This window comes from Colletotrichum navitas, assembly GCF_030913465.1.
Source record: "Colletotrichum navitas strain CBS 125086 chromosome Unknown LY79scaffold_26, whole genome shotgun sequence".
In the NCBI taxonomy this organism is placed as follows: Eukaryota; Fungi; Ascomycota; class Sordariomycetes; order Glomerellales; family Glomerellaceae; genus Colletotrichum; species Colletotrichum navitas.
In genome coordinates, this window is record NW_026850572.1 from 56,051 (window position 1) to 79,116 (window position 23,066).

A 23,066-nucleotide genomic window follows, 5' to 3' on the forward strand; every position below is an offset into this window, starting at 1 on the left:
GCACTGACACATCATCACGACGTTGCTTTTACCTAGCGATCTTTTAGTCAGACACCCAGCCATAAAGGTACTTCCCTAGCCGCATGCCTCAACCCTATTCAAATGACGACGGCGCTATGAAGCTGCAGCCAAAGACACAACGAAAACCAAAACGAACTCCCGAGAGAGATAAGCTCTGCTGTCGATGCTGCAGATGCTGTGGGCCAGTCATCAATCAGCAGGGTAGTGCCGACATGCGATTTTGTTTCCCTGTTGTTCACTTCTCTTCCCTTACATGATCCTGCAACATCAAGCATATGGACCATTCATGGGGCTAAGCATGCTTCAGCTCGTTGTCTACCTTTTGGCTTCGCATCGTCAATTTTACTCCGTGGCTTCCAGGATCTTGGCATTGGATCGTTGAAGGCATTCAGGCTGCAACGGTATATCAGCAACAGGAACGTCCAAGTGGACACGAGGTGTTGTTCTGTTAAATCCAAGTCGAGCAGCTCGTCCATCCATGTACCCGCCTACCCAATCCTTAACCCAACCTCTTGCCGCCTTCCCTGAGCGCAAAATACAGCATCACGAATGTCCATCTTCGACATGGCTTCTCAAGCGGCTCGGTCATCCATCGCCATGAGTGACCATTTCGAGTAGGAGGTTGGATTGAATCCGGTTTCGGTTCGAACAACGCTCCCGCCCGTGGCTAGCAACAAGACCTCTTCCTTTTGTCGTGCAATCGTTCAAGCTTTACGCCTACTTCGACGTGTTGTTCGTCCACCGCAGAAATTGGAAACGGCTCTCGTCATCATGTAGATGTCGAATGGGCCATAATATAACGGTGTAGGTTCGGTTCTTTCGACATCCATTGGGACCATAGTCCTCTTTCAAGGGAACCCTCCACCAAACCTCAAAATCCAGACTCCAGTTCCGAGGAGCTTATGCGTCGTCCAGGCACGATGGTGGTGGCGCGTCCATTCACTGGGGCTCTTTCTTCCTTCCAATCGTTTGGCCTTGATCTTCTCGTCCCAAGCTAGAAACCGGAGACATACGGAGCTTCGATATAGTCGTCCTTGGCACGGTCGCCTCACCACCTCTTCCATTGTCGACCCTTATTTTCTTCAGTCCTAGCCTTCCGCGCAAGCAACGTTGTGGATGGGTCGTTCTCTTTCCAGTCCACCGACGCCCGGTGCGCCTGCGTCCTTTTCATCAAGCGTTGCTGGGGCGTATGCTTCCCGTAGACCTACTCCAACAATCTCAATCTCGTTGTTAAGTCGCCCCTTCCCCAAATTATCATCGAGCCGTCATCGTGGAATCGTCGTTCGCTAGCGGTGGTATTGTTGCAATGGCCAGTGCCCTACGCGAAGTCCACGATTCGAAGCGTATCCCTCCAAGGCACCCTCCACCTGCTGGATGTTGTTGTTGTTGTTATTGTTGTTGTTGTTGTTTCAAAAGGCTATCGACCGGCGACCTGGCCAGTTCTTGCATGGAGTCATGTCGAGAATCGATCTACAGCTCATCAACGGCGCATATGTTGATATCGGACGAGCTATTGTGCCGCGGTGTGTTGTCTGTGTTGAGGAGGTGACGATGAGGGGGGAGGACTGACAGCTATATAGACGAGAGTGGAAGGGTAGGGAAAACAAATGAACCAGGGCACGCCGCGAGGGACGAGGAGCTAGGATGATCGGGGGTGTAGTACAAGATCCATCCCCTCCGGACGATCTTGTCCCTTCATCGCTTAACCCGCTGCCGCCGTCCGATGCGACGACGGGCCCCGACTAGTGTTGTATATCCCTCACCCTCGGTCAACGGGACTTTGGCAGATAACCGAGGAGGCCGGGACAAAACGGGAAGAAGGAACGGTATTATGGGAAACTGCAGAGAGGGAGAGCCAAGAAGAGACGAAGGAGAGATCACCGACTCACCGCAACATAGTCCAGGACACTTTCGTTGCACCCCAGAAATCCTCATCTGCCGGAGTTGCTAGTGACTGAGCATTGGTTCCAAAATTGCTTCGGCTCTAGCCCCGCCTGCCCCTACCCCGCCTCTCATTTCTGCTTCCTTATTCACTTGTCCGGGCGCGTGCCGATATTGTTTCTTGCTTGATTTTCTCTCATTTTACTCGTCGTTGGCTTCTGGTCCGCGCGGCATCCCGGGTCACGGAACTCTGAAGCCTGATTCTGTATGGCTGGATGAAAACGATTTCCGCCTAGTCCACTGGCGTTGAAGAGGGTGTGGGAGAACGTCTCCTGAGGCGTTCATGTCTGCGTTTCAGACCTGCAAGTGTAGCTCACGTTGACTGGCTGTTGTCGATATACGGCGCACCCTCCACCATGGCTCCATATGACGGCGGCTAGCTCCTCACTGATTGGTTCTTGTTTCTGGCCCGACTGGGTTTGTATCCAGTAGGAAGTCTCCGGTTGACATCGAGTCTGCGTAAGGCTTGTTGCAAGTTTGATAGAGCACAATTGAAATCGGGTTAGGTAGGGATGAATGGACTGAGAAGCAGAGGAGATGGAGTTCGAAAACAAGAGACGGACAGCATCACGAACCACGGGGGTAGACGGAGAAACAGAATGAGGGAGAGGGAACGGGCTAAACCTAGCGCTGCCATCCCAACACCGTCCTGTTGTCGGTGATCCGGAGGACAGTGATCGACGGTTGACTGTTGACGTGCCGCCCGTGCGTAGACATTAACGCGCATTCACACACACGATGGGTTGGGTAGGAGAGTCTCGGGTACGGACTTCTCCTGATATCACCGAGTCGACGAGGCAACCCGTCCGCGCCAAGCACGCGGCTACCGGACCGGATGAGGGGAGGACTAATACCAAACTTATACGATATACGACAAGCCGACGCGGTTACATTGCCAGGATCATCACAAGACGAACCCGGCTGTCGACCATCAGAGGGCTATGCCTGTTTGCATAGACTTGCAGATCAACTGAAGTCAAGAGAGAGACAGATTGTGTGGGAAAGAGACAAGGGCTGTGGCTGACCGCCGTCGTCAACTGCAGGCGCGTGGCACGACACGCGCAACTCCGGAGCGCCGCGCCAGGACTTGCTTCTCTCAAGCTCGACATGCCGATATATTTCCCATATTGGCTGTGTCGCCCCCGCCGGGCGTCCCCGCGATGGCGTTCTCGCCGACCCACCAGGAAATCAAGGGTAAGAACGAGGTTGACGCGTTCAACTCCGTGACGGGGGAGGGGTTGAGGTTGAGGTTGAAGCAGACGAGGGCGCCTCGCGATTCGTACAGACAAGACTCAACGGATTGCGACCCCGGAAAGGGGTGTAACGCATATGGCAGACATGGCGCTCAAAACGGCAAGAATGCAACAGAAATTTGCTCACCAGCATTGCGAGACTCGGTCAACTCGGGCACGAAAACTCGACACAAGTCCGCGCTGCAGACTTGGAGAAAGCCATACCTGGCCAGGTTGGCGGGTGGTTTATGTTGCAATGTCCGGACGAGAAAGTGACCAACTACCCCCTGCGCTCCAGCTTGGCATTGAACGACAGCAGCGACCGAACGTTTGCCCTACGCAATGCAGTGTGATTCGCAGTTTGAGTCAACTTCGAAGAGGACGCTGACGCCGCCCGCAGCTCTACTCGGCAACAAGAGCCGACGTCGGGCATTTCGCCGGACCCTCCCGACTGTTGGTATCCCACGAGGCACCGCTCTGTCTACATCAAATTAGACTGACCAAGTATGCTCGGTATCCTACACCTAGAGCGATCCAGAGGCCGTTTCCGTTCGTCGCATCCCAATAACACCGGCGCCGTCGTCTTAATTCGGCATGGCAAGGAGGACGAAAGGTGTCCGGCGCATACGCCCGTCCGGGGAACGATGCTACGCCAACCCATGAACGACCTGTCGTCGATATTGCGGCTCATTGGCCCGCGCTTCCAGCCCTGGCGATCTGCACTCTACCGAACCGCCATTGGATTAGCTTGACGACCGCGGGCCTTCTCTTTGCAACTATCGAGCAAGCTTGCAATGGTTATATTTTTTTTTCTTTTTCTTTTTACACGGACGTTGCTCGCCGGACACCACGAACGGTAGCGCCCGTCGAGGTCCCCCCGCCCGTTCATTTTGGGGGGGGGGGGGGGGGGGGGGAGGAGGCGATCTCTCGAGTTATCTTCGGGTCCGAAGACCACTTTGCTTCCGTACCATCGCGAGACATAATGCTTTGCGAGTTGAAGCAAGGGAGACGGGCGCGAGCGTGGGATTGCGGGAGAAACGGACGGCCTTCCCTCGCTTCATGGACGACGACGTCGGCAGAACCATCGAGGGGAGTGGCCTACGTCCATCCGACCGATATGACCGCAGGATCCAATCTCTCGAGATCCCGCAGCCACTGCGTCCGGCCGTCAGCAAATTCGGATGTTCCTGGCATCGAACGAGAAGGAATCGAAACTCTTGTCGTCTTTCTTGTTGTGTTCATTGTGGCTTCCTCTAACCCCTTCCCGGGGGGGGGGCGTGGCCGCAAGCGCGACGGCCCCAAGTTGGGGGTCCGATGTTGCCAACTCCGTGATTGTCCGTGGGCAACACCGCAAGACAGAGAGAGACCAAGCAACAGAAACCCTTTCCATCCCTTGATCTACAACGCTTACAAAGTGCGAGTGAAAATTATTGGAAATCCTTCGTCGTTTGCGAGAGCCAGGTTGGGAAGCAAGGAAAATGTAACCCAATAAGTCGATACATTGTCCCCCGGAGGAGTCTTGCCCCCCCCTGCCTTCGGGCTTCTCGGGCAACTCCAGGAAGGGCTCTTCGCACCCGGCGCTCCGGCAGGGAGACGCAGGTCTGCGGAGCAAAAACCCGTATCGGTCGGCCCTTCGGTGACCCTGGCTCGTCCGCCCTTGGCGCCATCATTCGAAGGAGAAACAAAAAGGCAGACGGCGCGCACAAACACACACACACACTCTCGCACGCACACGAAAGGGAGCGACCCAGCCCTGCGGAACCAACATGTGTCGAACTTGCTCGGACACAACCCCTTCGGTCTTGAACCAACACACTTGCCCCAGATCGTCTCCCAACTCGATGGGCTCTGACAGGAGACGGACAACAGCTGACAGCGCGCGGGGGGCGCGGGGGGGGGCGAGAGCCTTGGGAAACAGACTTTGGACGCCCGCCACGACAACCTCGCCACGTCTGCGGGATTCTGCACGGCGATGATAATCAGGATTCCAAAGGCCCCAATGCTGACGTCGATAACGACTCCCCCCATGTCCGTTTTTCGCAGGGCCAAGTGGGAGGCTGACGAGGAGAGTCGGATTCGACCCAACGACGGCGGATGGAAGACTGCGGGCAACGCTCGACACACCCTTGTACGAGTTGACAAAAGAAGGCTGGGGGAGGTCGGCCGACTTCGTGGCGCCCTGTCACACCACGATGCCGGCCTCGGTCGAAGGGTGCCTTTGCAGAGGCGTATTGCATGGCTGCCGTGCCGCGCTCCTATGCACCCGAGCGGCGCGGCGCAGTCCCTTTCCCTCCTTAAAAAAAAAAAAAAAGAAAAAAAAAGGGGGTCTTTCTTACATTTACGCACGCAAGATGACGAGTGGACATGGCTAATCCTCGCGACGCGAATGCAAGCGGGAAGCAAGGGCCCTGCAGCAGGCAGAGCACGAAAAGGCATCCAAGACAAGACGAGTCGATTCCATCATCAATACATTGGCTCAAGGAGGCGGAAGGCCCCCCTCCCCCTTCTGGGGTAGAGGTAAGCGACGCGATGGGGGTTGACAATCATACAATCGCTGCTGTCGTCCACGGTGTCAAGGGAGAGGGGGGGCGGGCGAGTGGCCATCTCGATACCCTTGGTGGGCTGACGGCTTGACTCTACCTGCATCATGCAGCATTCAGCTTGATACGAGAAACAGGGCTATCAAGGGCCGGCCCATAGGGCTCGTCATTCTTCTGGACAAGCGAAGGCCAGATACGAGGCATCGCTGCCGCGTGGACCGATGCTTTCCATGGCCCAGTACACACTTTGTTTGTTTGGTCTCCGAAGAAGGCACAAAAAGGCACAATTTCCTATCGCATACGACGTCGAGAAAACAGACCGCGACGAAGTAGAGGATGCGTGTCTACCGAGTACACCCGCGCGGGGGGGAGGGGAGCATTGGGCATCGCCAAGCTCATTGGTGTAACCCAGGTAAAGTCCCCTGATTAGGAAAATAACGACCAATATCCTGTTCCACCTCCTTGCTAATTTCCCGCTTGCGCTCTTCCTCTCTGCCACCCTCCACAGCCCTGCGAAGCCACGTCTCCATCGTCATTGCTTATTTCTGCATGGCGCGCCCGCGCCGTGGTCGGCTTTGGAGGCGCCGGTGTCACTTTCTTAGCTGCGGGCCGTAAGCCGTGGGTGGTGAGCATCTCACATCTCAGTCAGCCGGGGCGGTCCCCCCCCATCCCCGGTCGAGCGAACGAGTAGGATTGTCTACCGCGCCTTACGCACGCATGTCTCGGGAATGCGAGAGCGGGCGATCCTGGCAGGAACCTTCTCCCCCTTACCCCAGTCATGCAGCTGTCGGTATTAGTGCCCCCCCTGTAGGACGTGGGATTGCGAGGGTCTGTTTGACCGGTCCGATCCTGCGCCTTTCTTCCCCCCACCTTCCAGTTTGTTTTGTCTCTCGAGTGATTACTATACCGGTCTGCTAGAAATTAACGCTTGTTTATCGATTGTTTAAGCGTCTTCGATCCCCCCACACCTCTTCTGGCTGCGGCGGAAGTGTAGGACCTCGCGTCGGCCGGAGCGCAGGATAGGATTTAGGGTGTTGTGTCACAAGAGAGAGCAACAGTTGTCATGACAGAATGATGACTTGTCGCTGACCCGGTGAAAACGTTGACGGAGAGTCAAGAATCTATGCAGTTGTGCCTATACAGTTGTGGCGTCAGGATGCTCGTAGACACGTACCATTCTAGGCAACCCCAATCCGTCCTCGTCCTGCGGCATCCAGTCATGCCGCTCGCATGGCAAAGTCAAAAGCGGGAAACGGTCCCCTCCTCTCGCGTTTGTCAAGTCGCTTGCAAGGGTCCAACCCTACCCTGGGCGGCTGACGCTCATGGGTGACGTGACGGGGGGTCTCCTCTCAAGCGATCGACGTTGCCCATGCTAATACCGGTACTGTGTGGACGTGGACCGGCATTCTCGGCACGTTCCCCGTGATCTACAGTATATGGGCCGGAAGCTGAAGCACCCCCCCCCCTCTCTCTCCCTCTCTCAGGGTCCCTTCGCGGTCTGGACCTGCTCTGCCGCTTTTTGGCTCGGACGGACGGCAGCTAGACTATTGAGCTCGCTACCAGCGACGAGACGATGATGGGAGCGAGACCTTGCCGAACTATGGAACACACGGGCACTCGAATGGGAAAGCCCTGTGGGGGCATCACCGGATGACTGTTTTGCAGCGTATCTACCTTTTGATACGCAGACGCGTGATGCATGCCTGGAATCTTCCCTGAGGCTGGGATAGGTATGTGCTGTTTCGTTTCGACTGAAGTCTTTGCATCCGATCAATGCCACCGTAGCATTTTCTCACCTGAGAAGTTAGAGCAGAAGAAGGGGGGGTGGCCGTTGCGTGGAACGGTGTCCAAAGTGTTTCGACGTCTCTTCGAATTTCCCAGCGCAATCTGTGAGTGACTCGTAATCGCGAAATCAAGCCAGCGATGGCGTCTGTCAAACCTGTCTCTCCCCTGCCAGAATTGGTGCTGGTGTCGAGCTGTCGTTTTTTGTCTGCCCAAGAAAGAAAGCTGTTCGACTGGAAAGGGGAAGGGAAAAAAAACCGCAACGTCCGAGCGCGAGACTCAGGTTAGAAATGGTCTGATGGCGGCCGAATTTCACCAGCCAGCCAGTCAAGCAACGTAAATCGGGAAGGTTGCCGAGCGGGTAATGATGCACTACCGCCATTGGAAATGCGGTTAGGAGCAAGCTCGAACACGCCGTCTTCTTAGTTCGGGGCGATCACAATCTGATACGACGACGAGTGTGCCCAGATGTGTGCATATGGCTGCACAAAACTTAATGCTGAGGCTCTGCGCCCGAGGAGGATGAGGCAGCCTCAACGGGTTTTCCCCCCTTTTCTTTTTGTTTTATATCATTTGTTTAGTTTCGAGCGTCTCTCAATAGTCACGGAAGAGCCGTTCACTGCTGCGGGAATAAGGATCGACGATTATCAAGCACTCTGCATATTGGGGCGGCCCAAAGGTTCTAGCTGACGGTCGGGGAATCAAGCGATGACGTGACGCCGTGTTTACCTACCGGCTGCATGGATCATCTCAACTTCAGCTCGTTTGGCGGTGAATGGCGAGGGCACTTGAGCTGATGGTCAATAACACGGATAAGCCAGCGCAGTTTGCGAGGCAATCTGACCGTGACAACTGCTTCTTGGAAAGGATCAGCTCAAAATTTCCTCAAATTAAGAAGAAGAAAACAAGAGCCAAATCATCAAAGGTAGAATGGGGAAGAAAGCAACGAAATGCAATTATTCTATCCGTATAGCGGATGGGTAGGCTGGCATCGTTGGTGGAGAGGGGGGAGCGGTGCATCCCATTTCAACGCTGGCTTTTAATTCGGCACCAAGGCGAGGTTTGGCTGCAGCCACAAAAAGAAGAAAACACGCATAATAAGTTTTACGGCACATAAGATTAGGTAGGAGAGTACGGGCGAGGTTGGCATCGGATCTTCACCGTCACCGGAACCGCCCCTCCCCCCTCTCTCCCCCAAAAGGCTGTCGATTCTTCGTTGGGGGTGTTGCGATTGAGATGAAATGACGAATGCACGTGGAGGGCTATAGGGAGTTGCGAGATGCGAGATGCGAGATGTTTTCCGAGCGTGCTTGCGTTTGGAGAGTGCATCCTGCCGCAATTCCTAGGCAACGCTGAAACGAACAACCCTTTCTTTTCTCGTGTCGTATCGGGGGTCGGCATCATTGAAGTGCAGCGCGCGCAACACGCATCGCACGAGGCACGGAGCCGAAAATAGGAGACAACGGTTAGTTGTTAGCGGTTCTCTCGTCGGGTCGCCTAGCGTGTTTTGAGGAAGGCCGCTGAGAAGGATGTGTGTGTACATGTCTGCAGCGGAGAGCACTCCGGCGAGGAGAAGCCTGCCTGCCTGCCGGTGAGCCGCTCGGTTGGCTGGCCCCTTGTGCTCATATCAAACGAGCCAAGGATGTGTTTAAACGAGACGCCCGGTTGCCGGGGCAGTCTTGTATCGCCAGGCCTTGAAGAATGGGGAACATGTTGGCGAATGGGCAACGTGCCGAGGCACCGTTTCAACCGCCGGCCTCGAGTTTTTTTGTTCGGCACTTTCATCCTATCAGGCCGCTGTCTGAGCGGCGGCATGCTCTTGCAATTTGGCACAAGCGCGACGGTCGGCGAGCATGGCGAAGAGGGGTGGGTGGTGAGGCAGCCGGTTCAACTGTACGTTGGCACGACGAGTGCGTCCGTCCGTGAGTTGGGCGGCCTGGTGGGACAAAACGGTCGGAGAATATACGATACTTGCAAACTTTGCAGACTCTCTCGTTGTATATGCGTACCTTGTCCTCCCGTCTGCGGTTCCGATTGCTATGCTGTAACAGGTGGGAGACACGTATCTCGTAGAGAGGTGCCGAGACTGACACGAAGATCCCTGTGTGCAGTACAGGCATGGAAACCCAACAGGCTCCGCCGACCCCTGCCACCCTTGAGCGGATCAGTGGATACTGCGTCCACACACGGGCGTTAGGATGGATGGGGTGGATGATAGATAGTAGTGGTTGTGATGGCGACCTCGAGTTGATGCCGTACCTAGTAGGGGGCCCCAACTTTGGAAGATTGATTAAGTCGAGCTCGCCAATCTCTCGACCAGGAAAAAGTAAATAAGATTTGTCTATCTTTGGCTCAACCTAGGTAGTTGCAGCCCAAGACCAGCCGGTTCGTTTACCCACCGCAAGAATCCTGCTCGATATGGCGCGCGGTTGGTATGCATGCACGCACGCCATGTACGTCTTAGCCGCATGGCAGTCGGGAGCGAGATGATTAGGGGCGCACCAGCAAGGGCCGGATATAGCGAATCCTATGGCAAGGAGCTTATTTGAGTGGTCAGTGGCTGCGGATAAGCAATGCCGCTTTCTTTCTCCCCATCTCAAATCCCTTTTGTTGTTTTGTTCCTAGGTCGTTTCTTCTTCGTCGCAGTACTAACATGTCGGCTTTCAGTCCAATCGTCAATGACCCGAGAGTGAGTGTTGACCGACCGAAGACAAGGTCCCTTGTTGTGAAGAAACAATGCGTATTGCTTTTTACGCCTCCATTGTTATGCCCCGTTTTTAAGAAGCCCCTTCGGCGGATCGAGTCCCTGAATGTGTGAGTCTTGCGAGACCAGCCATTTGTCCGTCGTCGTCGTCGTCGTCGTCGTCGTCGTCGTCGTCGTCGTCGTCGATATCCATCCAATCAGGCTCGCAGTGCAAAACATGACTCTTGTTGATCAAGTGAGAAGAACAGCCACGGCCGGTCTGTGGGAATTGTGGAGATGATTCTCGAAGACGTGGTCGATGAGGCGGCATTCTAAATCGGGGAGTTGGCGGCGACGGTGGGCCAAACCGTAGCAAGCCAGACCCCATGACAAATGATGGGAGCAGGTTGCTCGGTCCAAGGACATGTAAGCGGACACGCCCCGTGGAAATGTGCTTTAACACCAAGTGTACTGCTTTGTTGGTGTCCGTCTGGTGCAGCGCTTCCATTATGCCTGCATGACTGTGCCAGTTGGCAAACCAGAGGGCGTGGCTCTCCATCGATGCTCGTCTTCTTCTCCTCCTCTCTCTCTCTCTCTCTCTCTCTCTCTCTGTGTGTGTGTGTGTGTGTGTTTTTCTTCTTTTATTTCCCCCCACTCTTCCTTCTGTGGTATGGGTGTGTGTGTGTGTGTGTCTTGCTTGGCCTTGGGAGGAGGCAAGTGAGCCAACAGCCGAATCGGAGCTAGACGAAGCATGGGGGGAGGAAACGAGGAGGATTCAATGTCGGGGAAAAGCATGAGCCCAGACATATGTCAAAGAATCGTCGGCAAAGACCTATCAATAGACGGGCAAATTGTTCATTGTCGTCTTCTGGTCATGCTCGTAGATCATCAAGTAGACATGAGGGTTACGTCACGAATTGACGGAAGGAGGTTTACCTAGGTACCACCTACCTTGGGTAGGTAGGTGAATGGGGGGATGCACGGTCCTCTCTCTGGAGGACCCACTCTCGGCCGATGTTTATTATGTCAGCTCGAGGCTGAGTAAGTCGCAAGAAGGCAGCCGCAGTCAGTTTCGGTACACACAGGTAGGTACCGACCGGTAGGTAGGTCAGGTACGTATCCAAGTCCAAGGCGGTCCCTTCCCTTCCCTTCCCTTCCCCTTCCCTCCCCTGCCCTCCCCTGCCCTCTTTCCCCTTCCTATCTGGAGTGTACCTAGGTAAAGGTAAATACGAATACAGTAAGTCCCATCGGCAACCTCCCACACTCCCGCATCTCACAGCCCAATCTATATCGACCTCATCTCATCTTCCACCCTTCGGCACGACGGTGACGATACACACCAACCCACCAAAGACAAAGGTAGGTACGTCTCTCCCCTCCCCCCTCTCGTTGCTTTCCCTCCTGATGTAGGCGCTAACTACCTTAGCGTCTGGTCCCGTCTTCCAGGCTTGTCCCATTTTCTCACACTATCTGCACCACAAATGAAGGATCGTCGTCAATCCGCAGGTTGATCGTTCACCGTTTACACCATCACCGAACCTTGCAGCCTTAGCGCAGCCACCGTCGCCCCGGAATCGAGTCCATTCCTTGGCGCTAATACGCCTTTCGGCCCCCTTTGCTAAACCACTCACAACCCTTTTCCATCTACCGAATTCCGTCTCCATTACGAGCAGAGCGCCTGTCACGAATGACAGTGACAAGTTCCCAGCCCCCTTGGCACATACTGCCGCCTGCCTGACTTTCGCTTGCCGACCTCTAGATGCGACAGAGTACTCTCTCTTCTCTCTGTGTGTGCAGCCACGGCGAGAAACTTTCAATAAGCATCTTAGACCATTGATTCGTGGCTGCTCGCCAGCGATGCTATGGCCGTCTGTCTGTCTGGGTGCCTCTCGTCGCTTACGTACATCCAGTCGGGCCTAAGAGCTCCGCAGCCCTGGCCTTTCGCCTCAAGACCGATATCCAGCTACCGCGTAATTGCATTCTTGCACGCAGGTTTCCCGCTGTATTGCTCGAGCCGAGGCCAGAGTCTGATGCTTTCTGGAGCAGAGGCGTGCGCCTGCGCCTGCGCCTGCGTCCTCGTCCTCGTCCTCGCCCGCGCCCGCGCCCGCGCCAGCGCCAGCGCTGGCCTATCTGCATCTGCGTCTGATTTCGCTTCCTTCTGCGCATCCTCGACAACCAGAACAGAGCGTATGCGAGGCGCTGGGAAGCTCGGCGCAGATCGGCTTCGACTGACGGCCAAGGCTTGACAAAACACACTTCTTTCTATTTTACTCAGTAGTGCTGTCAAATGTCCGTTTTGGGAAACTGCGGCGCCGTTCCCGCGGGTGGGACTGAGGCAAGGTACAAGTACCTCATGGCGAGGTAAGGCAACGGAACGCAACTCGTAACGCGCAGGGCAAGGTATCCCGCTTATACCTCGAATCGGAGACACGCAGGCCGAGCCTGGTCTCCTACGCGAACCGTGACGGCACACGTCTGTCTCCTACTCTTCTCGGGAGTTTATCGAGTACACTTTGCCTGGATGCGAACATGATGGGGCCAGTTGGCCCAGGCTAGGTATCCGTACTCGAGGCAGAGCCAGAAACAGATGGCATGCGCCAATGGTCTCTCGCCCTCTGCCGATCTGATCCGTGCCATGAAACCCGGCAACCCGCAATAAACAGAGATATCCTGGGCCAGCACTGTTGTTTCCGTACCATGGCAATTCCATTCTTGGTTAGGCCTGGGCAGCGACACACACACACTCTCTCTCTCTTGCTCTCACCTTCTGGCTGTTGTGGCCCATGTGTCAATCACTGTCGATGTTCCTTGCCTTCCGTTTTGATCTTTTCGTACTCGTCTGGCCGCCATCGATCGTATCTCCACACACATCCATACATACATACGCCTCATTAACCTTCTCTGACACTGTCTCTCCATCATCTGTTGTCTCTCTCTCTCTCTCTCTCTCTCTCCTTCTTTTTTTGGCGTCCTCTAACACATCGCAGAACATTCATGCTCGCTCGGCAGTTGCAGTTTTCCCTCAATCCGTGTCCCGTCCTGTCTCTACCTGTGGATTCTGTCTTTCGCAGCAGATTCCATCCGCAAAGCACCAAGCCCTTGGGTGATCGTCTTAATTCTCATGTGTACCTTTGGCTTCCTTCGCACATCTGTTTGATCCCTCACCCCCCCCCCCCCCCCCCCCCCCCCCCCCCCCCTCCCCTTCCCTTACCCCCCCCCTCCACCACCCCCGCGACTCAGCATGCCGTATCGTCGGCGCTCCCTTCCCTCCCCTCCCCTCCCCTCCTCTAGTGAGTCTCCGTCCTTTCTATCCCCGTCGCCGCAGCCACGGCGCCGCGGCCCCTGTCAAGCATGGAGCTTACTCGACTGGGTTAATCAGCAGGAACGCGCCACTCTGGTACCTCGCGCCGTTCCCCAGTCGGCCTTGGCCGTTAGGCTGTTTGGACATTAGCTAGTGCAAAGGTCCAAAAGTACGCAATACGAAAAGTTGTCGACAATATGCACCAAGCGGCGTGGGCGGGTACATAGACTTACACAGATCCCTCCTGATCCCATAGCACACACTACGGTATCCCGTTATGCACAGCTCAGTACCTTGCGTGCCTCTCTGTCCAACTGTTTCTGCCGTGCCCAGCCTGACCCAAGGAGTCCTGCCTGCGCCGGCCACAGACCCGTTGACCTGCAGTGTCCACTCTCATCATTTCTATCTTCAGCCATGCTTCCAAGACCAGTTCCATCGCGGCTGAACACACGTCGGCGCCGCTTCTCCCTCTTCCTCATACGTGCCAGCGCCTGATACAGTCTACTAGCCCCCCCTCCCAGAGTCAATGCCGGGCCACCCAGTAGTCTCTCGCCCTTGCCCAAAGATCCATGTTGCACATCTCCATGTGCTCCAGTGTCTTGCGTTCGACGACTGTGCGCACTCACTCTGCTTTTCGTCCTGAAGCAGGCACCGCCTCGGCCACTCCAGATGCCATTGTCCGTCACCCACACTAATCATTGCATACCCTGACCATCCAAGCTATTCCCGCTCTTCTGGGAAGACGCTGACCTTGCCCAGACCGCTTCCGTATTCGCCGAGCTGACGGGTCCCATGCAACCCTTGCCCGTTGCACACGGCCCTGGTCCATCATACATTATTCCTTCACTTCTCGACTTGGCTTCCGTGATATAGTTCAAAGCCATCCACCCACTCTACTTGTTTCCTACAAAATCCTGGAGTAGCTGTTTTCCCCTCTCTACTCTTTCATCTTCACGTTTCACCGTGGCCACCGACATTCTTGGATGCAAGTTCCTCCATAACTCTGATTACCAACGTCGCCTGCACGCACTGCCTCGTTAAAACCCTACTACTCCTTCGACCTTCCCACCGAGCCCTTTTTATTCTGCGGCAGCCCTCTCCTCAGTTCATCTCACTCCCTTTCACTCCTTGATAAAACAAACCCAAACTCTCACATCCTGCCGCTCGACACACTGCCCCGGACAGGCACCACGCATACACCGCAACTTACTCCTCCCAACTCGAAGACAAATCAACGCACCGAGTCTGCTGTTCACCTCTACGGCTGCGTCGCCTGACAAGTCACAAAGCCTGCTCGCGTCTTGATGATAGCGCCCGCTTAGGCAATCAGTCCACCATTCACTTCGTTGCGACTGTCCGAATCAGACCGCCACGATGGTCTTCTGTGCATACTGTGGGAAGTCCTTCACCAGGAAGGAACACCTGGAAAGGCATATTCCTAGCCGTATGTTCCCCACGTCAAGAGCTTGGACTGAGATTCGGCCATACTGACTCGATGGACACAGACACCAATGTCAAGCCTCATCGCTGCAGTGCTTGCCAGCTTTCCTTCGCCAGACGGTCAGTCATATCCTGCGTCGAATCCCACGAGCTTTGTTTACTCACACTTCAACAGAGATCTCCTCCAAAGACATCATTCGACATACCATGAAGCAAGAGACCCCATGGAGCCCCTGCCCGGGGGTGTACCAACAGTGGCTGGCCGCACACCTATAGCTTGCCAAAATTGCGCAAACGCAAAGACCGGCTGCGACAAGAGAGTGCCCTGCTCGCGTTGTGCAGAGAAGAACATCCCTTGTGCTGCCAGGTTTGCGCGGAGATCGTCCAAGGCCGCTGTCAGGGCTGCACAAGCCAGCGCTGCCTTCCAACAACAGATGATGGCCACCGTACCACAACCACCTCAACCAGCTCAGCCCGTGACCTTCATGGACCTCGACCCGTCCTTGCCCAAGCAGGAGTCTCCGGGCAAGGTGTCGGCGGGGTCGCCCATTGCAACGATGGACCCCCGTATGATGGAGGCGCCGATGAAGAAGAGCTCCCCGACACAGTCCCACCGCAGCTCAGACGATTTCCCATCACCCCACAGCCGGGTCGACGGGCTCGACGAGTTCATGCAGCTCAACAGCGACTTCATCACGCCCGATACAAACTACCAGGATATGATGGTCTGGCCCGAATACCCCATCGAGCTTGACATGTACTCCGGACAGTTGCCCATGTCGCGCCCGGATATGTCGATACCCACTTTCCCGGAGCTGAGCGACATGTCATCGAGCTCCGCGTCAGAGCCCATGACTGCCTCTTCATCTCGCGGATCGATCCACACCCGAAGCACCAGCATAATGTCCTCTGCCGAGTTCGATGCCACGATGAAGCCAACAGAGCCGGCCCTGGGTATGCCGAGGGAGTCAACAATCCCAGAGTTTGAGGTTGTCATTGCCGCCGAAGACTCGTGGCCACTCGCCCGCTGCAACCCGCCAATCTACTCGGGCACCTGCCCAAGGACGGCGATTGTCCACCTGGAGTGCCTGGAAAGGAAGTCCAAGGAAGATGGTACCTGGAGTTCTCTGGAGAAATACCTGGAGAATGTCGACTGGGACACGACGGATGCTTCCGTGGTCCCCCTCACCTCGCGCACCCGCGATCGGATGCTGGCCATCACGCAGTCGTTCCTGCAAAAGGCGCTGCGCATTCACAGGAGCGGATTGAACAACGGGTATTCCAAGACTGGCTATGCCACCCCCAGCGAGTTCAACTTTATCGTTCTTCCTCCCACCAAGATCCTCGAGTATTTCCTCCGCAGCTACGTTCGCAGCTTGCAGAACTACTACCCCCTCGTCGTCGCTGGGTGTGTCGACCCCAACGAGATGCTCCTCAACAACCAGGCCTCGACCCTGCTGCTTTTGTTGATGATCGCGCAGGGCGCCTCCGCCGTGCCCATGGCAGAGGCTCGGTACCTGGCCGCCGGCCTGACCGAGACGTGCCGCATCTCGCTCTTTGACATCATTGAGAAGGATGTCGAGTTGTCGGCTGACCCGGTAGCCTTGCGGTGCGCGTTGCTGTTCACATTACAAGGTGCCTGGAGTGGCGACAAGTGGCTGATGGATATTGCCATGGGACAAAGGGGAATGTACCTGTCGGTAAGCAGTCACTATTTTCGGTCCCTACCTCTCATCAAGAATCTCACTAACGGGAAACAGATGCTGAAACATGCCGGCATGTTGGAGCCTCAACCGTCAATGATCCCGACCTTGAACGGCACAACGAGCAACGAACTGCAATGGCGCGCTTGGTTGCACCGCGAGATGCAGAATAGGCTCGTCTACAACTGGGTCATGTGCGACCAAGAGCTCAGCTTGTTCCACGACACCCCCCCTCAACTGGCCATCACCGATCTGCAATGTCCTCTCCCCAGCCCTGAGGGACTCTGGCTGGCATCGAACTCGGAGCAGTGGTTTGCCAGCGCCCAGAGCCTCTACGGATGTACTGCCAACGTCAACCCGCAGCTGCTTTCTAGCCCTTCCCTCACTCCTTCCCTCTGCGAGCTCTTCCAAGACTTCCTCCATGACAACCTCTCTCGTCGTCAAGCTGGCCTCTCTCCTCAGCAGCTTCGCCTTCTCCTCCACCCTTTGCAATCTCTTCTCTGCCACTTGAGACAGATGCTTTCCTGTTTCTCGGACGTCCTCTCCACCAGGCGCGCGACCTCCAGGACCATCACAAAGTCGAGCACCATGCTTCGCCTCGAAGAGGTCCAGGCCCTTCTCCAGAAGTGGTATGAGCTCACTATGTCGTTCCACAGGAGCAACCCCAACTGCACGACGACGCGCTGCAACTTGGTCCTCTACCACCTCATTTCTCTCAACGCCGTCACCAACTTTCCCGAGATCGAGCGCCTCGCTCGCCGCGACGGCTTCGACGGCTCGTACTGGGAGTTGAGCCTGCGCCACAAGCGCTGCATCTACAACCGCGAGGAGGCAATCTTCCACTCGGGCCAGGTGATGCGCCTTCTGCGCTCCATGCCCGCCGACCGCCGCCCGTGCTGGTGGCCTGCCGGTGTCTACCGCGCCACCCTCATCATCTGGGCCGACAGTGTCGGACGTCTCGACCCCAACTTTCAAAAGGCACAGGCACAGCAGACTTCCTCGCCCGCATCACAACACCGGAGCTCGAGCCCCGAGCACCTCAGCGGCGCCGGCGCCTCCAACGCCGCCACAAGCGGACAACATGGCAGCGGCAACATCGTCGCCATCGACCAGGTCACACCCGAGGACCCGGCTGTGATTTCCTACCTTTGGAGCGGAGGTGACGGTCTCCCCGTGCTAACCCGCCGCGACGGTACCACGTTGGGCTTGGACAAACCCGCCGATGTCATCAATTACGGCATCATGGCCATTGAAGAGGGCGTTACCTGCCGCGTCGGCGACGGCATCAGACGCAAACTCATCACCCTCAACAACAACTGGAACGTTGACGGCTTGGCTGCCGCCACTGCCTAAGGCTTTGGTCGTCCACATACACTCTTTTAATCACGGCAACTACGAAAAACATGCTTCTCTTCTTGTTCATGTTCTTATACGATTCGCATATATGACTCTTATCAATACCTTTTTCCTTGGATAGCATTTGGGTCTTGTACAATCTTCTGGGTATCTTTATTTGGCGTTTACGAGTCATGACACCCGTGGTCGCATCTCTGGGGGGGGGGGAGAAACACATGAACCGGCGAGGTGCCTCTGCTCAAGCAAGCCCTTGGCCGCCACAATGGTAGCGGCGTTTTCTTCTTATTGCAAGCATGGCAGCGAGGGGGTTTCCATTCCAATACTTTTCCTCTCTCTCTCTCTCTCTCTCTTTTAGTCTATTAGATTTGTGTATCAGATACCTGGTGTCACTGTGTCATGACAAGGCAAAGGGCCATAGTTCCTATGCAGCAAAATACTCAACCCTCAGAGGCATTTGCCAATATCCACAAGCTTTTGACTTGATCCTAGAAAAAGCGGCTGTGCGCTTTTTGGTGCTTTCTGCTTTGGTCGATGCCAAACACTGGGGAAAAACCCAACGGCCTAGACTGCAAGGCAGGCCTTGATCAACACCAATAAGCAACATTGGGCTCATGTCTCTTCTGCTCTTGTGGGTGGGACGGTGTCATCACATGGTACGTTGGCGACGAGGGGGGGGGGACAGTTCGCCAAAAGCGACTACAGTGCACGTGAAAACGTCTAGATTAGGATACCAAGTCGCAAGTGATCCCTAGAGGAAGGGATGAAGGAGGAGGAGGAGGAGGGGGGGTTGCCATAAACCTGCGTCTCTTTCGTGTGAGAAACCATCTGAATGTCAGACCTTGTTGCAGTACCCGGCAGGCACGAATACAGAAGCTACTCCCGAGGAAAGGATGGGAAAGAAGGATACCCTGGGATAACCCTCCTCCTGGGCTGCCCAGTATTCCCGAGGAGGGGGCCAGCGTTGAGCCAGGTCTGCTTAGGCACACGTACGACCCAGCGGAGCGGCCAAAGTAAGCAAGACACCGGACGGAAATGGACAGCCGCGAAACTTGCGAGGTCTGACAGACACACACACACACACCACCGTTACACACGCGCTGGCATCGGCGATAGGAATCGATGCTGAGTATATGGGCTGGCTCAGCAGCCCCGTCATCACGATGAACGAACCCGGAAACAGTCGGTCGCGCGAAGGTTGGGACCCTCCCCCCTCTCTGTGCCTGAAACATGGGTGCCGCGGCAAGGGTTACCCAGTCATCCGTCCTCGTGCTCATCTATCAATCGTCTCGATCATCTCTACCATCGATACGGGTGGTGGAAAGGGCAGTCGCGATTGGAATCTGGAGCTTAAAACGCGGGCGGGGAGTAAACCACAACGCACATCATACAAAAAGACCAGAGGGGCCGGTGGGAGTCACATTGGCTTTCTCCGTCACAGGACCAGTCATTGGTCGGTACCGCCGTCTGGGTATGCGTTGTGACGCTGCCCGGTGTCAGTGCAGCGAGACGGTTCATGGTGGCGCCCTCCCCGGGCCGTTTCCTCGAGAAACGTGCAGGGTGCTAGAAGCCTTTTTCAAGGTTCGGAACTCTTCGCCTCGACAGCGACCGACCCGGCGGGGCAGTTGTCCATGGCTTCGGAGAGCGCGGGAGGGGGAAGGGGGGGGGGGGGGGGGGGCAGAGGTGGTCTAGAAGGAAGACGGGGCGCGTCTCTGGTCGCACAGCCGGACGCAGGCCCCGCGATACGCCGTGTCACCCGGGCATGCAACCCAACGCCGAGGGAAGCGTCTTGGTCGCACGACGCATGCGACGGGACGGTGGAGAGGGAGGTACTTGTCGGAATCCCCGAGGCCGCTCCGAAGGGAGCGGGGGATACAGCGGGATGGGCCAAGATAACGAGAGGCTCACGTGTCCGTGGTGTTTCGCCAGAAATAATACAGATCCGAATTCGAATCCAGAGGAGCAGAGCGGAACGTATTCGTGTTTGCCATTGAGTTTTGAGATGGTTCCACAATCAGTCACTGGGTTGAGCCGTTCGCATGGTCTCGCCGAGAGATACGCTGACACAGGCTCCAGTCAACTGCCGAGCAGAAAGCCGGGTCATCCTATCCGCCGTTGCGCAGAATAGGGTTTTATTTTTATTTTAAATTTTCCTTGACAGACACTGCGTGTTTTGACAGTCCTCTTTTGGTGTCAACGCGCGATGGGGGGATGACTTTGTCAGTCGGGTTTGGCTTCGTCGAAGGAGATCGGCCCAGAAACCCGGTCCCCTGTTACGGAGCACCCCTCTGAGCCCTTGATCCATGGAGGCGGAATCTAACACGGGCTTCAAAGTTCCGCTGATTGGGTGGTGTGACCGTTTGTGGGAGGAGCGGGAGGGGCGGGAGGAGCGGGATCTGGGAGATGGGAGGGGGGAGGTACTCCCCGTCCCTCTTTGTGTTAGTTTGGAAGCTGTGTCAAAACAAACGAAAACCTCATCCCAAGCTTTCGAAAGCAGTGTGCGTTTGGCTTTACAGATCCGTACACAGGAGTCGCCGGGAGGGTGTGATCAACCGGGGCCCGCGCCTTGCCGATCTGTGAGGAGCAACCGATGTCATGATTACCAGTAAATGAGTAAATGGACGGCGCTCTGGGAAAATCCTCGCCTCCGTCTCCTCGTCGGGGACGGTAAATTGCCAAGAACTCCCACGCCGAGGTGGTGGGGGCGTACGAGGCGAACGGCCCTGTTGCACCTTTCAGGCATGACAAGATGTGGGACGCATGTTGGCTCCCCGAGGCGTGTTCGTAGCTCGGTGTCCTCTATCCAACAGACTTACACGCCGGAAGCAACGGGCAAGAGCCTTGGGACTTTCGCGATTGCGAGCGGTTCGTGCGATGTCGCTTTGTGTAGCCGAATATGATCTTGGCAGCAAGTGACGAAAGCAGCGATAGGCCGTGCTTTGAGCAGTGTCTGCTGAGCACATGGTGGGTTCGCCATGCCACCTCTGTTGGCTACTTGGTCTAGCATGCAGCCAAGACCTGCGAATGCCCTCCGGTAGCGAACTTGGCCATTATGTACCAACCGAAACCACACAGCGGCCCAGGACTGCCAAACGACCGCGTCCCCCACCGAGTGCTGACAGCGACCGCTGCCTTGGCAGATAATCGGACCGATGTGCAAGGTGTGGGACATGTTCTGCCAGAAACGTTGAGGGAAAGTGACTTGGGTCGTTCGGTTATAGTTTCGTGTGATATGACCATCGGAACCATCTATGGGCTGCTCAGCACATGTTTCGTCACCGATATGGCGGTACGGTTGGTGCGTGCAAAGAGAGAGTTCTCAACGTTTCCTTATTCGGCAGGCTTTAGAAACTGTTGCAGTGCACCTTCAAAGCGAACCGGTTTGTTTGCGATTCATCGCAGATCCATCTCTGGCAGCGAACGCCATGACGTGTAATGTTCTTCCTGGCCGAGGCATTGACGACTTTGTCTGACCGATGACAAACATCACCTCGCTCTCCAAGACGCATCTGATCTGGTATATCTGCTGGGCGGCTGTCAGCAGCCAATTGTAGCCAATGTCTAGCAGCGATTTAATGCCTCGGGCCACATTGGCTGAAGCCAGTATCCTCTGCTCATGTGTCGGTTTAGACCCCAACACCCGGGCTGGCAAACGTCAGTTGAGGCCATTGAACACGCGGGCCGCGGCTGCGCTTGGTGAACCATCCAGACCTTTAGACATCTGAAGCCGAAGGCACGGGACCTTGGACTGCACAGAGGCAGATTCTAGACCTACGGCTGTCCCGAAACTACGGGCGATCGCATGTCGCGTGTTGATCAGATTCGAGCCTGCATCCGCGGGTCATCGGGCCGGTGCGCTCGAGGAACACTAGCGTCCGGGCCCAGTGTACTGTGCTAGGTGATGAGGACGGCACGACAGTCTCGCGCCTCGCTTTTCCAGAGCCGCTAGTCGCTGTGTTCGGCTTTCATCGTCTTTGAAAGCTGGAGAATGTGACATGCCGAAGACGCGACGCGAATGATATTTGAAGCGGATGAGTACACACAACGTACTATTGGTGGTTGCAGGTTTGTGACCTGAGGCACAAATCTTTTCGTTGTAGGCGAGCCGGGAAAATGAAGGGCAGTTTCATTGTGCCTATCTCTCCGATGCATGCAGAGTGTTCAGAAGCAGGTTGATCTTGCTTTAGGTACCTATGATGGAGGGGTTTCTGGATGCCGCGAGTCGTTTGTCCCGTGACCGTTGCTGTTACGTAGGAATCGGCGGAAAACTTCAAGGTGCACAGAGAGAGCTAACGGCGAACAAGAGTGAATACCAGATAGCGGGTCAATTGATGTGGCCGCAGTGTCATTATAGGGAAATCCCCATGTGAATTGCTCACCAGCGTTTGGAATGATGGAGGAGAACCTCAGCCGCCAGTTCAGAGCCGAATGGCAACTTGCGTGATTCGCCCGCAGCCTTGGACCTTCGCTGCACATTGCAGCAAGTCGAAGCAGGCTTCCGTTACCACAAGCAGTCAGCTTTGATCGAGTATATCGCCAAATGTCGGGTACGCATCATGCGCGACGAGCGGGCAAATGCCAACCCTGCCCCGGCCCAGCATGGTTGACACTGACGCTATTCGACGCCTATGGGTGGTCCCTTCCCCGGATTCCCAGTACCCGTTCCGGATAAACAGTTATTGCTTTCCGTCACGATCTCTGGATTGCTGACTCATCGTCCACCTGCCAGTTTAGGTAGGTAGACTCCTTGGCAGAATTCCTTCTTTGACTGCTGCTCTCCTCTCCCAGTAACCACGCCAAGCCGGCGGTCTTTCTCGACAAATACTCGGGACTTCGCGTTTATGGCCCTTGACGCGACCGAAGATCGGCCGCCTTTTCCAGAACCACATCCAGTCTCACGGACAATCGCTTCCAGCATGAGAGTGCGCCGAGGGAAGCAGAAGGGGACCAGATGGACCCCGACTTGATTTGAATGGCCGGACCTCCGTTGGGGGTGGGGGCGTGTGATCCATCCAAGGCGGCGCCGGGGTTCGAGCACCGGTTCCTGGCGCCACGCGACTGCCCTGGCAT

The 23,066-nt window shown here is 55.8% G+C and overlaps 5 protein-coding genes across 5 annotated transcripts; 3 read left to right on the forward strand and 2 right to left on the reverse strand.

Annotated features, from left to right (window-relative positions):
• Window positions 1-3,918: 3,918 nt before the first annotated feature.
• LY79DRAFT_552284 (uncharacterized protein) lies at window positions 3,919-5,447 on the reverse strand (the record flags this gene model as incomplete). The annotated part of the gene is made up of 5 exons (XM_060557708.1): window positions 3,919-3,970; window positions 4,606-4,947; window positions 4,987-5,042; window positions 5,115-5,156; window positions 5,319-5,447. Coding segments are annotated over 5 exons (621 nt in total), but the record flags the coding sequence as incomplete, so codon positions are not given.
• Window positions 5,448-9,039: 3,592 nt separating this feature from the next.
• Window positions 9,040-10,003, forward strand: LY79DRAFT_181945 (uncharacterized protein). The gene has a single exon (XM_060551312.1). The coding sequence runs from the start codon at window positions 9,159-9,161 to the stop codon at window positions 9,711-9,713; it is 555 nt and encodes a 184-aa protein (XP_060414577.1). The 5' UTR covers window positions 9,040-9,158; the 3' UTR covers window positions 9,714-10,003.
• Window positions 10,004-11,680: 1,677 nt separating this feature from the next.
• LY79DRAFT_589894 (uncharacterized protein) lies at window positions 11,681-12,564 on the forward strand (the record flags this gene model as incomplete). The annotated part of the gene is made up of 3 exons (XM_060561077.1): window positions 11,681-11,705; window positions 12,110-12,249; window positions 12,478-12,564. The coding sequence occupies 3 exons, from the start codon at window positions 11,681-11,683 to the stop codon at window positions 12,562-12,564; spliced, it is 252 nt and encodes an 83-aa protein (XP_060414578.1).
• A 2,065-nt stretch (window positions 12,565-14,629) lies between these two features.
• Window positions 14,630-18,144, forward strand: LY79DRAFT_182088 (uncharacterized protein). Its single transcript, XM_060551313.1, has 4 exons — window positions 14,630-14,944; window positions 15,006-15,060; window positions 15,116-16,640; window positions 16,701-18,144. The coding sequence occupies exons 1-4, from the start codon at window positions 14,875-14,877 to the stop codon at window positions 17,994-17,996; spliced, it is 2,946 nt and encodes a 981-aa protein (XP_060414579.1). The 5' UTR covers window positions 14,630-14,874; the 3' UTR covers window positions 17,997-18,144.
• Window positions 18,145-18,267: 123 nt separating this feature from the next.
• Window positions 18,268-19,645, reverse strand: LY79DRAFT_552295 (uncharacterized protein). The gene has a single exon (XM_060557709.1). It carries the CDS (start codon window positions 19,271-19,273, stop codon window positions 18,722-18,724), a length of 552 nt encoding a protein of 183 aa, XP_060414580.1. The 5' UTR covers window positions 19,274-19,645; the 3' UTR covers window positions 18,268-18,721.
• Between the last annotated feature and the right edge of the window lie 3,421 nt (window positions 19,646-23,066).